This window comes from Pseudomassariella vexata, assembly GCF_002105095.1.
Source record: "Pseudomassariella vexata strain CBS 129021 chromosome Unknown BCR38scaffold_26, whole genome shotgun sequence".
NCBI lineage: Eukaryota > Fungi > Ascomycota > Sordariomycetes > Amphisphaeriales > Pseudomassariaceae > Pseudomassariella > Pseudomassariella vexata.
Window position 1 is genome coordinate 85,756 of NW_024467981.1, and position 12,819 is coordinate 98,574.

Here is a 12,819-nt window from a genome sequence, read left to right on the forward strand (position 1 = left end):
CCCGTGATCACCCCTTTCCTTTAGTGCCTAATAGTATCAATGGCCCTTCTCAGACACCTCTTCGGTAGGTGTATAGAATTGTGCTTATTTCCCTTATATCCAACTAGCCTGGCTCTTTCCATTCACAATTCCAGCCAATCCTGAAGTAAGCTATAAATAAGAGTTAGTTCCAGATCATGATGAACAACTTGCAAAACTCGGGCGCACCTACTCATTCTTCTTATGCGCTCGCAACGAACCCAGGCAGTAACGCGAGAAGCCTGACGATGTTACATCCATCCCAAATTCTTCTTAATGTATTCCAAGAAGCTCCTCAACTCAACACAAATACGTTCTATTATGGTACTATATCTGGTTCGTTTCCGTCCCGAGTCATCATTCATGCTTCTCTTGACGCCATATCCAGATATGAACGGTCACAGAGCTGTACTGTTAGTCCTTGCCGCCTGCCCTGTTTGCGGAGAAATTCTGCATCTGCACTACGCAAGATTTTGCCGTTTTTGTCCCAATTCCGAGATCGCTGGCCTTTGAAACATGAATTCGTCCTTATTTCTTGCCTTGCGACGCTTGTCTCATATATCCATGTTTGCCGTCTAGTCATGTCACTGGTCCCACCACTTAGCAACCAAGCTGCCCAGGGCTGGCCTTGTGCGCCACCTCGGACCGAAAATAATCAACCCGGTTCTGAATCTTGATGTATATTAGTCTCTTTTTATAAAGACATCTAGAATGATAGCGTAGTGGCTAGAGTTGCAACCCCTAACGCAGCGTAGCAGACGTTGATAAACCGGAATTCAAGTACAAAACTATCACAGAAATATAGATAATAAGGCATTCTAACGAAATTTAGACCGGGTTAGACCTTGGTAAGTAGACCTCTGGGGTCGGCCGCGTTTCGGGTCTAAACCTAACAGAGCCTATAAAAGACCCTGTAAGACTTCTGAATAGAATGGACAGCTAAGATATCTTTCCTCTTTTCCTTTTTCAAAAAATCGGTTCATATAGCGGTAATCACGGTAAGTCAAGCGGATTAACTAGCCGAGGCGAGTACGTCAAGTAAATAACTATGTTCATTGAAGTGCTTTATTGTTACAAACCATTGGTTTAGGACAAACTAACCGGCCGTAAGCTCGACCCGAATGCCCACCACGGGACCGGAACTCTGATGCGGCGATCCGATTACGATGGTACAAAAAAATCACACTCATTCCCGAGACTATCGAAACAAAACCCACCACGGAGTAGGAACACAAAACTACCAAACAAATCAGAAAGTCTTGAAGGAACGAGTACAGCCATTCCAAGGTGAAATCACGTGATGGATCACCAGAGGAATGTTGTCAGAGAACTGAATGCTACAGGCACCGGTGTATGGACATGCGAGTCATGACCTAATATGGAAGTCTTGGTATACGGAACAATCGGACGAACTAGTGCTCTACGGCTCCAATATACGGGATCTACAGCTCCGACTCCGGGCTCTAGCTATCTATGTAAGGGTCAGGTGTCCGGGAAGAAGATAGAGAGGGCAGAGATCAATGAACAATTGTGGGCATCCCTACCTGAGACTACCCGTGATCGCCAGTGACCACCCGGTGCTACGCAGTAGGGACGCCCATTGCTCTCCATCACTCCATACTATCGCCTTCGGCCTAGCCGTACCCTGACAAACGTGATCCACGATCCAAGATCACTGAGGAATAGTGATCCAAAGGGGCCAGTGAAGCTGAGACTGGATATATAAGGACCGAAGTTCCCACCATTCTCATAGATAAACACTTTCAACTTCAGTGATCGATCTAAGCATTCATCCAACCCATGGGTGAGGCCTATCAAGCCTTGACAACTCAACACATCGTTTACTGAATCCCATACACACAATAGTATTGATCAAGTCTCCGTAGCAGGATTTACCTTGCTCGTACAAAGACTCAAAGCAAATCTCTCTCCTAGTAAGTAGAGGTTATTCCCATTTATAACGCTTCTAGTACTTAGGCTGGATCTACGCTACGCATATATCACCGTGCGCGCTTTGAAAGAGTATTCCTAGTATCCACGGTAATTTGCCAGTAAAACCCGCTTAAGAGCTTTCTTCGGCGTACCGTCCATAGTTAGTAGTAGCCCAGTGAAAAATAGGTGTATTTGATTAAGTTTTCAAGTCTGACGCAAGGGCGTAGCGAAATGGTGGGGTAGGGACCAGACTTTTTGTTAACTCAGAACTAACACATTCATAGGAACTCAATCTCGGCATTTCTAACTACATTATGGTCTACTTCATGGTGTTCTACGTTGATGGCGGCTGTCTTCGAAATGGTTACGACGACGCTATCGGCGCGGCTTCAGCTGTCTTGATGACCAGAGGCAACACCTACTACTATAAGACGCGTCACCTGGACAACTGGGACTACACGCCCACCAACCAACGAGCTGAGATGACAGCCATCATCATGGCTCTGGAGTGGGCACTGCAAAAGTACGAGGGGCTCAACGGCTATCCCCGCTTGGCAGTGAAAATCCATTCCGATTCGAGATGGGCTATCGGCTGCATGACGGAATGGATTTACAGATGGTCACAGAACGGGTGGCAGAATGCACGCGGAAATTATGTTGCCAACCGCGATCTCATTGAGGAGGCTTCTGGTCTTGATGATAGAGTCAGGGGACTGGGCACGGTAGAGTACATCTGGGTACCACGAGAGCGAAACAAGAATGCGGATCAACACTGCAGAGAGGCGCTGGATAAGCAGTTATGGGATGGCAAATAAGGGAATTTGGCAACCATTTGAGGCACGTGGGGAACGGCATGAGGAGCGTCTGGTCTTGATTATAAACCTGTGGAGTAGGACAAGTTGTGCGGAAATGTAGCTTGCAAACACCTATATTGGTATGGTGACGACCGCAGGTAGCACCGCAGGTTGATATCTGCTTCTGGGCATTTGGGAGATCGGTTGAAGCAATCACAAACACATGGAACACTTCCGGAAAGGACAATAATGAAATTCCAAATGTGGGTTTTACCAAGGCAGCTTCTGGTGATATAATCTTCACAGAAATTTACCGTCTAAACAGCTTGTTGGACTATATCTGCAAATATCGCCCTCAAATTCCACCCTGCTGAGAAACGTGTGGGACTATCACCACATCAAAAACGAGAACAACCAAAATGACTTTTCGATAGAGGGTGATACGATCAAGCGCAATTACCATACGTCCAGAGGTAAACCTGAAACAGAAATTGGTAAGAAGGCCCGAGAACCGAGCTCAGATGTGGCAAGAGATGCGTTGCATTAGTGACCGAAGGTGTACGCCAGGATATGTCAAGATTATGATTATTGGGCCAAACCTTCGCAATGGGCCTGAGAGTGTCAACAGTTATTAGGGTTTGTTGAAGTGACATGCTGAAGGGTCTGTGTGATCACGCCAAATTAATTTGGCTCCGAAGGGCATATTTAGAGTGTATTTGACCATAAGCCATCCCCAACTAGCACTATACGACGTTTGGCACCACCGCGATCCAATAATGCTGCAAATGCATGGACTGATACTAAACTGATCCAGAAGGCCCAAGGGAGGAGCCTATTATTTGGTGGATAAAAAATGAGAATTCTGTATCTGTTCACGTAGAACAGTCGATTGACCGGCCATACGCTACTGTGGGTTAGAGAGTTCTGCTGGAGAGGAGAGGGGTGGTTGGTGGATGGGGCAATCTTGCCTGAACTTGCTGCGTTAAGCTCTTTGGTCAGAGCAGCGGCAGTCAGGTACGCATGAGCACTCTCGGATGTGAATAGTGTACCTGCACCCAATCCGCTCGTGATAGCAAGCACTACTGGACCACGATACCAATGTCCCTTTTCATTTCAACGCGAATGAGACAAGAAAAAGAAAAAGAGCACGGGAACAGAAGACAGGAGAAGGACGAAGGGGCGGGCTGCAGTGGGGTTAAGGTCGTGGACATGATCCTGCATCACGTCGAACATGTAAATCAAATGAGCAATACTCTAGTAGCAAGCTCCATCGCATCCCATGCGAGAGAGTAAAGTAGCCACGATCAACATCGGTAATAGCATTCTGTTTATTCATGATAACGTACCCCACAAGCAAGTTGGCCACTTTTTCTTGGCACCGTATGAATAACTTCAATAACTTAACTAAACTAAAAAATAATAATTCAAACTAATCTAAATCCTCTTCCTCGTACGTATCTTTATCATTCTCACAAGTACGAGCATTATGTCCGGGCTCTCCGCAGATCCTACAGCGCCGTCGGCGTGGTTCGGCCAGTCTCGTACGACGACGACTTACACGTATATCATCCTCCTTCGAGATATGGGTTATATGCGCCCGTATTAGGTCTTCAATTTCTTGACTAGATTGTCGAGTATCGCGTCGAGATAGTAGTCCGCGTTTTCGGTTAGCTAGAGTTGTACGAGGGACATTGTAGAGTTGGGCAGCGCGTCGGATGCTTAATTCAGGTTTCGATTGAAGCGCCTGACACGCTAGAATCATGTCGCTTTCTTTCCAATTCGATCCCATCTTGGTATGTGTAAAGATGTTAATTAAAAGGTTGTTCGTACGGTGCCAAGAAAAAGTGGTCAACTTGCTTGTGTGGCCAACTTGCTTGTGGGGTACGTTACCCATATTTCACTCACGAACTACTTGACTTGCCGCATGTGAATACTCGCCCACACAGTACTTCCGTCTAAATTAACTTAATACTTAAGAAGGCATTCGCACTAGCTACGAGGTCGAACACCAGCCCGAGTATAGCCCGAGTACCAACTCGATGGCAACAGCATCAAGAAATGGGACCACAATTATGCAAACTGTAGAAGGCCACAAGCACAACAAGGAGGAATAGTTTAAGGCAAACATGCGCGAAATCGCAGCTTGTGCGTGTAATGTGCCAAGAAAACACCACCATCGCAGATATTGGATGAAGAATTGAAAAAGCGAATAAATATAAATCAAATTAGTATTGTCTACAAGTAAACACCAAGTCATATCGCGCCTCGCTACCCTAAGTGGAAAGATACATGCCAAATGTGTCTGCAATGTCGCTGTACAAATGAAAATCAAATCGTCCAATCCACGTATGGAGGTGGAACGCAAGACATCAAACCATGAGAAGGAATTTACACATCGTGACCTGTAACATGTTAGTATCTATTAATCGTATCGTAGCATCGATCCAACTTACGGCCAAGTTGCTTTCCCCTCTTCGACACCTCCCGAGCATGGTACTGCTTAATTTTTGCCCGTCTCGCCTCCTCCTTAGCCTCCAACTCCAACCTCTTCACCTCCTCTCTTGCCTCCTGGACACGAATCCGCGCCGCCTCAAGCGCACGATCGGCCTCTTGCTCGGCGTTCTCGGCGCTCATAACGCGCTCACGGGCCTGGACGATGGATGGGTCCATTTCGACACCGTTGCCGTTTCCAAAGGTGCGCTGGAGCAGCGACTTGCGGCCTGATGATGCGCTGGCGTCAGTGGATCTGCGGAACACGCCGCCACCGCCGTGGCTGTGAGTGGGCGAGGTGTGGTAGGATGTACCCGTCATGCTTGAGTGGTTCGTGGTGCTAGTGCGGACGGTGGAGGAAGGCGAGAGAGAGCGCTCCCGTCGGCTGCCGAAGAGGCCGTGGCGCTTGGGAGGCTCCTCGTGCACGATGGGCTCCTCGACCACTTCGTCTTCTTTTCGGCTTCCGAAGAATGGCATCTTGGAGGGTTCTAGGTTGTCCCAGATGGAGTTATGGTCGTCGAAATAGGGTTGGGATTGGTAATAGTGCCTCAAGGGTTGTCCTCGCTCACAATTCAGCCAGTATGAGCAGATATGGTAAGAAAGTGTGTGCGCCGAAAGCCCGGCTTGTCAAGTGCGGAGGGATACCGGCATCTTTATCCGTGAGAACCTCTGCACCTTTCACCTCTTTCCAATCCAACATCTCCCCCTCGCTTCGATGTGTTCTGATGTTGGTCCATGACATAAACCGGTTTCTGGCCTCGTGTTTGCCAGTTTGGTGAGGCTGGATAGCCGATCGTCAGAAATGACGTAGCACTTGCCCAAACGGGGGGTCGAGCGAATCACCGTTGCCGCAATGACGAAAGTGCATCGGCACGGGATCCCTAGATTGACGCTGGGATATGCAGGGTCTTGACATCGCAAAATGCCATCATCGCAGCTTTGGTTGAAACCTAGGGGCTGGCCTAGGCAGAATCCTGGGGTTGATTGTGCCATGGTGCAGCCTCCAAATTGCTTGCCAGCTTAGAGATGCAGGAGGAAATGCGGTCTGACAACCACGTATCTTTGTTGCATCTTCGGTCCTGCTGCAGTCCCAAACTATGTTGGTAAACCTGTTCTTCGCTGCTTCTATCGTAGGAGTGTGCAGGCAGGATTGTACCAGCCGCCAAGCCACACGACACCTATTCTTGCTTGGACAAGCTGAAGTTTCACAATTTTCTTTCTGGTCGCCGACGTGACACCTGAATTTGTGTAACAGACCTGAGCTGTGAATATGTTCAAGTGCGACTTCGGGAGCGTCATGCGCAATCTATCCGGATCTGATGTTGCCCTGTTTGCCAAAAGCCGAAATTGCAACCAATAGCTCGACCAAGGAGAAGAGGCACGCAAGCCTGCGGATAAAGTTAGTTCGACACTTGCGCGTCATACTGCATCCAGTCCAAAGGTGCCTTCCTCATGGCTCTCGTTGTTCAATATCAATAGATGACGATGTTACATAGAAGCATGCTGCCACTATCATGCCTTCGCCAGAATTGCGCAGAACCGTCGCAGTTTTCTCGAGCCTTTAACGAAGTATCATATGAAAATACAAAAGCCCCACAACATCTTCAACGATGCAAATGATCAGCTCGACACGTTCAGTAGGCTAATCAGCTCGACACGTTCAGTAGGCTAATCAGCCGCACATAAGGTACTGGTCGCCTTGGAAGATACTTTGAACACTTCTCAGCGCTTGGGGGACTACTGCATCTTTCGGTTTACCCGGGCTGGCCTGCTTAGCTATCGGGCTTTAAAATGATCCTCGCCGCTCCAGAGCCATGTCTTCAAGGTCTAGTCTCATTTTCCTGCTTCCTGTTACGTGACTGCGACAGCCCATAATACAGCATCGTGATACACTTCCATTCCAAGATACAGCTGCGCCGCCTTGTGCTCGAAAAGAGAGAAAAGAAGCCTGAAAACTCAGCAGCCTGACATCACATGTCACGGGTGCGGTCCTGCCGAGTGATCACTGTTGATCCTGCTGTAATTCCCATAGAGTCGGGGTTGGGGGATGGTACTTGTCCAGGATATGTATACATGATGCGTGTCTCCTGCTACCGCTAAACCTGGTGCCCCTCCACATCAAGGACCTCAAGATGCGATTATATGATATAATTCGCCATATAGAATATAATCCTGGTTTTATTTCCTCCTTTATGCACTAACTTCTGACCGTGTTTTCATGAAGGGGTCAACCTGATCGTACATTAGGCGGTTCGTTGGACCTGCTGATGACCGTCAGGGGAGATCAAGAAAATCTTTCTGGGCACCCATTGTGCATCGGTTGTGTCCTCATTTCCAAATTTTTATTTTTTGAGGATAAGAGAGAACGCGGAGCTGGTGAGGAATATGTTGGCTTTCGTACTCCAGGTTAGAGATGCGGTGTTGGGGCGAGAATTTCTCTGCAAGAACTCTCACAGATGAAGTCATTGGCAGAACCTTTGTATAGAGAAAGATTTCCTGAACACTGAGATTTGGGGTTTGAGATGATCAGCTCGGCCGTTCATGAACTATGGCCTCCGTGTATTTCACTTTGCCGGGCAAAGCTATAGAGAATCGCAGCAAGCTCAAATATAGCCAGTGTAGAATCTTTCTTGGAGTCTGGCTACGGTGTGATTTAGGGCACGGGCTCGCAAACTCCAACAGGGCATTATAAAATGATCCAAAAGCGATGATGCCGTATTACGGTATTAGTCTGCCATGGTTTGCCACTAGATTCTTTGGGTAGGTATACGCTTTGTGGAAAATTACAATTTTCATAAGAACCTTGAAATCCCTGTCTCAAGTACAAGTTGCTTTACACTACCTGCAATATCAACAATTCGTGGTAGATTGCTTCCAATTCGCTAGGTAGCCGTATATGTAGGCACCGCCCTACGTACAAGGAATCTTACAGGGGCCAAGTATTCTCACAAATGATATATCAGACGCCTCAACTTCTAATCTCGGATATGGGTCCAAAGTGGGTTTCGCATAAAGCTTTTACATGCGCCAATCATTTGGAATCGGATGCGTATATCTCACGGCTGCCGAGCAGGTTGAGGATCAGATTATTATTCTCGTTTACGATCTTTGCAGGAGCTGCAGATGCAAGGGAACCTGTGTTGTTACACCGTGTGGAGTCTGTCAACGTGTAATGCTATTACAAGAACTGAGGAGCTTTTGACTGGAATATTACATTGAGTTTAACTAGTATGGCCGTTGCGGTTCGCATCGTTGCGGGGTTCATGTATGAAATATTACTATGTTGATGACATGATAATACCTCGGCTCTCACGATCCCTTTCCACATGGTTTTATCATTAACCCATTCAGTTAGACTACTCCAAAAGTACTCGATATACGGTATATATTTCTGGCACACGTATACTGAAAAGGCGGCGGTTCTCTACTTGAGATGTTGGATAGATGATTGCACCATCCCAAGAAACTTGAGTTTCACTTGCTCTGACGGTGCAAGAACCATGGAAGCCCTCGGGTTCAACTACAATGCGCATATTGGGGAATTTTTCAGTATCATTGTGTCACACATGATTGGTCTACCTTCTGTGGTTCCATCCCTTGTTGAATTTCCCCGGTCTACGACTTGCCGCATTGACGAAATGGTACGAACTCTATCACGACATCCTTCGTAGGGGACAATTCATTTGGCATATACAAAAATTCCACAACGAGTATGGTGAGCATAGGCTGCAAACGCAGACGCATATAAATTTGCTAGTAACCCCAATAGGTCCTATGGTTCGCATCACACCAGACGCACTCCACGTTCGTAACTCTGATTACTTCAAAGAGATCTATTCCGGCGCCTCAAAACAGAAGGATAGATATACGGTCAACGTAACTAGGACACACAGCGCTTTCATTTTTGCCAGCGCATCTGTCGGCCTACATCGCCTCCGCCGCTCCGCAATCGATCCCTTTCTCTGCAAATAGTGTAACAGGGTAAGGCCGGACACGGGGAAAATAGGTTGCGGAGCGGGAAGAAAGTTTATTTTCTCTTTAAGAAGCACAGAGACGGAGCAGGACACGAATCATCCTCTTAACTTTCTTCATCTTTTTTTATTATCTTCTTCACCGTCTTTAATTATCTTCATCTTCGTTTTCAGTTAGTTAGTTAGTTTATCTTTACGTTCGAGATTCTATTATTCTACTTTTATCTTATCCTTGACGACGACAGAGGCCTATGTCTTGTCCTGATCAGAGAAATCTAGTACTAGTAGTAGCTTCGATTCGACTCTCAGAGCCAGACGTCGCTGTTCTGAGAATTATCTAGTCTCAGAGACACATCCGACTAACTTACGCACAAGACTTACAAGAGCTTCGCTCTTGTAGCCAGTATTACGATCTTCGTCTAATCAGACCAACAGATCAGATCTAGTAGTACTGGAGCCGTCTGTCCAGTGTGTTAGGTGGTAGGTATATCCTACCGACCGCCTGACCCCGTTTCAATAGTCTATCGCAGACAAAGGGCCTATGACTAAAGATGCAATCGAGTACCTGAGTTGCTGACTGGCGAAGTTCAAGAACACTAGGAAAGCTATCCGTATCGATGCTTCATACGGGACGATAACGCTGGAAATGATATGGCACTTCTGCTTCGACTATTCCTACAATGCTCTAGACGTGCCTAATTTCAGGATCGATGTGCGGAATTCCATCATAAGCGGTGCCATATCGGGGAAGCTGATAAGACAGTTTCGCTTGGTTACTGCCAGTCATGGCGATGCAGGCCATACCACTGCCAGTACTCTGTATCGTGAACCCGGCGGTGGAGATTATGCTGGAACGGCGAAGTTTACTTCAGACGCATAGCAGTGAGCTGGTAGACAAATACGCTGTAGCACCAAAGTGCGAGTCTATAATTTTCTCTATGATCTTCGATAGCTCGCATCCCCGGCAGAGAACTTGGTTCGTTTGGTTACCGAGGGGACGCCGTGGTTACGAAGACGACGGCTAAGAATTTGGCTATAGTCGCTCGCTATCTGTTTTCCGACCACACCAAACTCTGGGGGGATTCAAAACCCGCGCTCGAAGAACGAGCTGAGCTGACCAAGAACCTCAGTACTTATAGGATAATAAAGGATTTCTTCTAAAATTAGAAGAAAGCACTTTACTACAGATAAAGAGATAAAATAATTTATTTGTTCTGTCAAATACAGTACTGTTGACAGCGCCGTTCGTTTCATGCCGTCACGGATCTGCAAAGCGTTTGCTATCAAATGATGATGGTTTGATAGTCGAGATGAAACTGCGCAGATGTAGCAGTTGCACATGCCCAGGTTCTCGTGAGACTCTGGTAGAGTCAAGACTGGGGTCTCCAAGGTGATGATGTTTGAGAATGATTTGGCTATTTCGCTCCATGGCACTTGGAGGCATCAGTCGCAAATATACCCATTTAGGTCGCCAAGCCCATCCATTACACCGTCGATTCTCTTTCGTTGCCTTGTCTTTGGCTGGATTCCCCCAAGCCCTGAGCTTCGTCGTCAAGTGGTGGTCGGGTAGGCGCTCCGTCATGCATTCGAGCTCATGTACGCAATGATTGAACCATTTAGTCACTTCCAGAATCTCAATCTCAGTTCGCAATGATGATATTATGCGTAAGAGGCAGCTGATGATTTTGCAGTAACTGAGGAAGTGGAAGTGGAAGATGGATAGAACTTTGGGAAATAATATTAGGCTGAGTGGTGCGCGTTAGAGTTAGGAGGTGGGGCACGTAGAAAAGAGTTCTTAGTTCAAAGGCAGAGGAGGCCCCGAAAACTAATTATAGAGCTGAGGCTCGGAGCTGAAACGTTTCTTCCAGGGATGTTGCAGGTGTGACTGGTGGAGAACATAGACTAATTGCTTACAGACTGCCTGTGGCTATGTTCAATAATCACCAACAAATAACATCGTGGGGTATTGATGAAACTGCCCCGTGCTGCTATTAAAGCAGTGTCTGCCTTCCTCCGGTCGTCGTGAGGCCTTCAACTGTGGTATGTCAAAAGTAACTGCATAATCATCATCGTATATCAGACTCTACGCGTCCTGATTTGGTGAAGTTCATCAGGTGTTAACAATTACCCTACCTACCCCCCACAGCCAGTTCCCCACATTATAGGCTGGCTAGAGAGGATTAATATATAGAAGACTACTAGTTAATAGCCTATATCACGCCGCAAAACCGTACCCTGCCCAGAAATCCAGCTAAATATGGAGAGAAGAGATGCAGTACTAACTCAGAGCTAATCTGAGCTAGAAACGCTTAATAAGCTACGCTAAGTATGAAATATAGGTAACGGCATGTCATGAAAATACAGGCAAGGCATTCTGGGGGGTTTTGGGCAAAGTCGGACCTCGGCAATCGGACCTCTGTAGGTCGGCCACGTATCGGGTCCAAACCTTGTGCGGCTCTCGAAAGGACCCCATGAGACTCCCGAATGGAAGAGAGTGGGCTAAGTTTTACACGAAAGCTACTGTAGGGAATAGATGATTGTGCCTAACTATGTTCTTGTATCGTATTCTTCTTAACTAGGTGATACGTGACCCCATAGGGGGTTACCCTGTAGCTATAGATAAGATAGATAAGAGCTATAAAAGAGCTCTGCCAGGCCAGAATAGCTGACCTGGCCATCCTTTCCCAATACAACAATTCACACCCCATATGCACTCGCATCACTAGGCAACTCGCCACGGAATAGAAGGCAGTTTACACTCGCTGAAAAAGTTATGGAAAACCTTGGGTTTAAGCTAGTAGCTCTCCAGGTTCAGAATACTGCTCTATAAGAGGAGAACGACCGCCTTGAAAGGTGTCGAAACGTAAGGCTCGACCAAGTCCTAATCGTCGATTTACAAATATTATAAAAGTTGAGTCCTCTATTAGATCAACACCGCCTAGCATCCGTTAGCCTAGAAGCGCTGGTGTTACTAAGGTTAAGACATAAAGATGAAGTATAAAAACCTTTTCCAAAATATTATTATTATTACTATTAAATACGCCGTAGGCTCAAAGCCCCCAGTACCTCTACTAGTACTCCCAAATTTCAAACTACCCTAATGACTGGACTAAATACATACGCTACTTAGTCGGTTCGCCCTATTAATAACGTTTTGGCAATGTGAGCACCTAAAGGTGGACTACCTTACGTTTTCTGATATACTGCATTGGTTCTTAGCCTACCAACAAAGCCTCCCTGAGAAGATCGATGCTATCTGGGCCCTGAAGCTGTCCGCCCCGTTCCCAGCAGCTACCTTACAGTAGTCCCACTAACTACTGGTTCTTCTGTCGCCGTTGCGAGGGCTCTGCGAGAGTATAGCGGCCGCGGTGCGATAGCGGCCCGTAGCCGTTCCCTCAGTCCTTCCAACAGTCCGCAAAACAGGATAACGTGCTCTGCCGCCTCAGGGGCGTCACCACAGCGGCATAGCGGCGAGTACACGCCAAAGCCCCAATCTTGAATAATAAGTCTGCTAGTCCTATTTTGCTGGTCCTGATCTGGCACAGTTCTGTAAAGATAGGTGCGGTTGGGTGCTAGGGAAGGTGACTACGGTTGGGCTGACACGGAAGTCAATT

At 47.0% G+C, this 12,819-nt stretch overlaps 3 protein-coding genes across 3 annotated transcripts; 2 read left to right on the forward strand and 1 right to left on the reverse strand.

The window, feature by feature from the left end:
* Window positions 1-2,264: 2,264 nt before the first annotated feature.
* Window positions 2,265-2,765, forward strand: BCR38DRAFT_356625 (ribonuclease H-like domain-containing protein; the record flags this gene model as incomplete). Its single annotated transcript, XM_040857033.1, has 1 exon — window positions 2,265-2,765. One exon carries the CDS (start codon window positions 2,265-2,267, stop codon window positions 2,763-2,765), a length of 501 nt encoding a protein of 166 aa, XP_040709698.1.
* A 2,176-nt stretch (window positions 2,766-4,941) lies between these two features.
* On the reverse strand, window positions 4,942-6,101 carry BCR38DRAFT_452037 (uncharacterized protein). The gene is made up of 2 exons (XM_040861501.1): window positions 5,198-6,101; window positions 4,942-5,146 (listed from the first exon to the last, which is right to left on the reverse strand). The coding sequence occupies exons 1-2, from the start codon at window positions 5,709-5,711 to the stop codon at window positions 5,133-5,135; spliced, it is 528 nt and encodes a 175-aa protein (XP_040709699.1). The 5' UTR covers window positions 5,712-6,101; the 3' UTR covers window positions 4,942-5,132.
* A 3,689-nt stretch (window positions 6,102-9,790) lies between these two features.
* Window positions 9,791-10,202, forward strand: BCR38DRAFT_122894 (uncharacterized protein). The gene has a single exon (XM_040853486.1). The coding sequence runs from the start codon at window positions 9,852-9,854 to the stop codon at window positions 10,083-10,085; it is 234 nt and encodes a 77-aa protein (XP_040709700.1). The 5' UTR covers window positions 9,791-9,851; the 3' UTR covers window positions 10,086-10,202.
* The last annotated feature ends 2,617 nt before the right edge of the window (window positions 10,203-12,819 follow it).

Bases quoted from the DNA above. Each gene is read 5' to 3' on its own strand.
- BCR38DRAFT_452037 (XM_040861501.1), bottom strand. From the start codon at position 5,711: ATGCCATTCTTCGGAAGCCGAAAAGAAGACGAAGTGGTCGAGGAGCCC.
- BCR38DRAFT_122894 (XM_040853486.1), top strand. From the start codon at position 9,852: ATGATATGGCACTTCTGCTTCGACTATTCCTACAATGCTCTAGACGTG.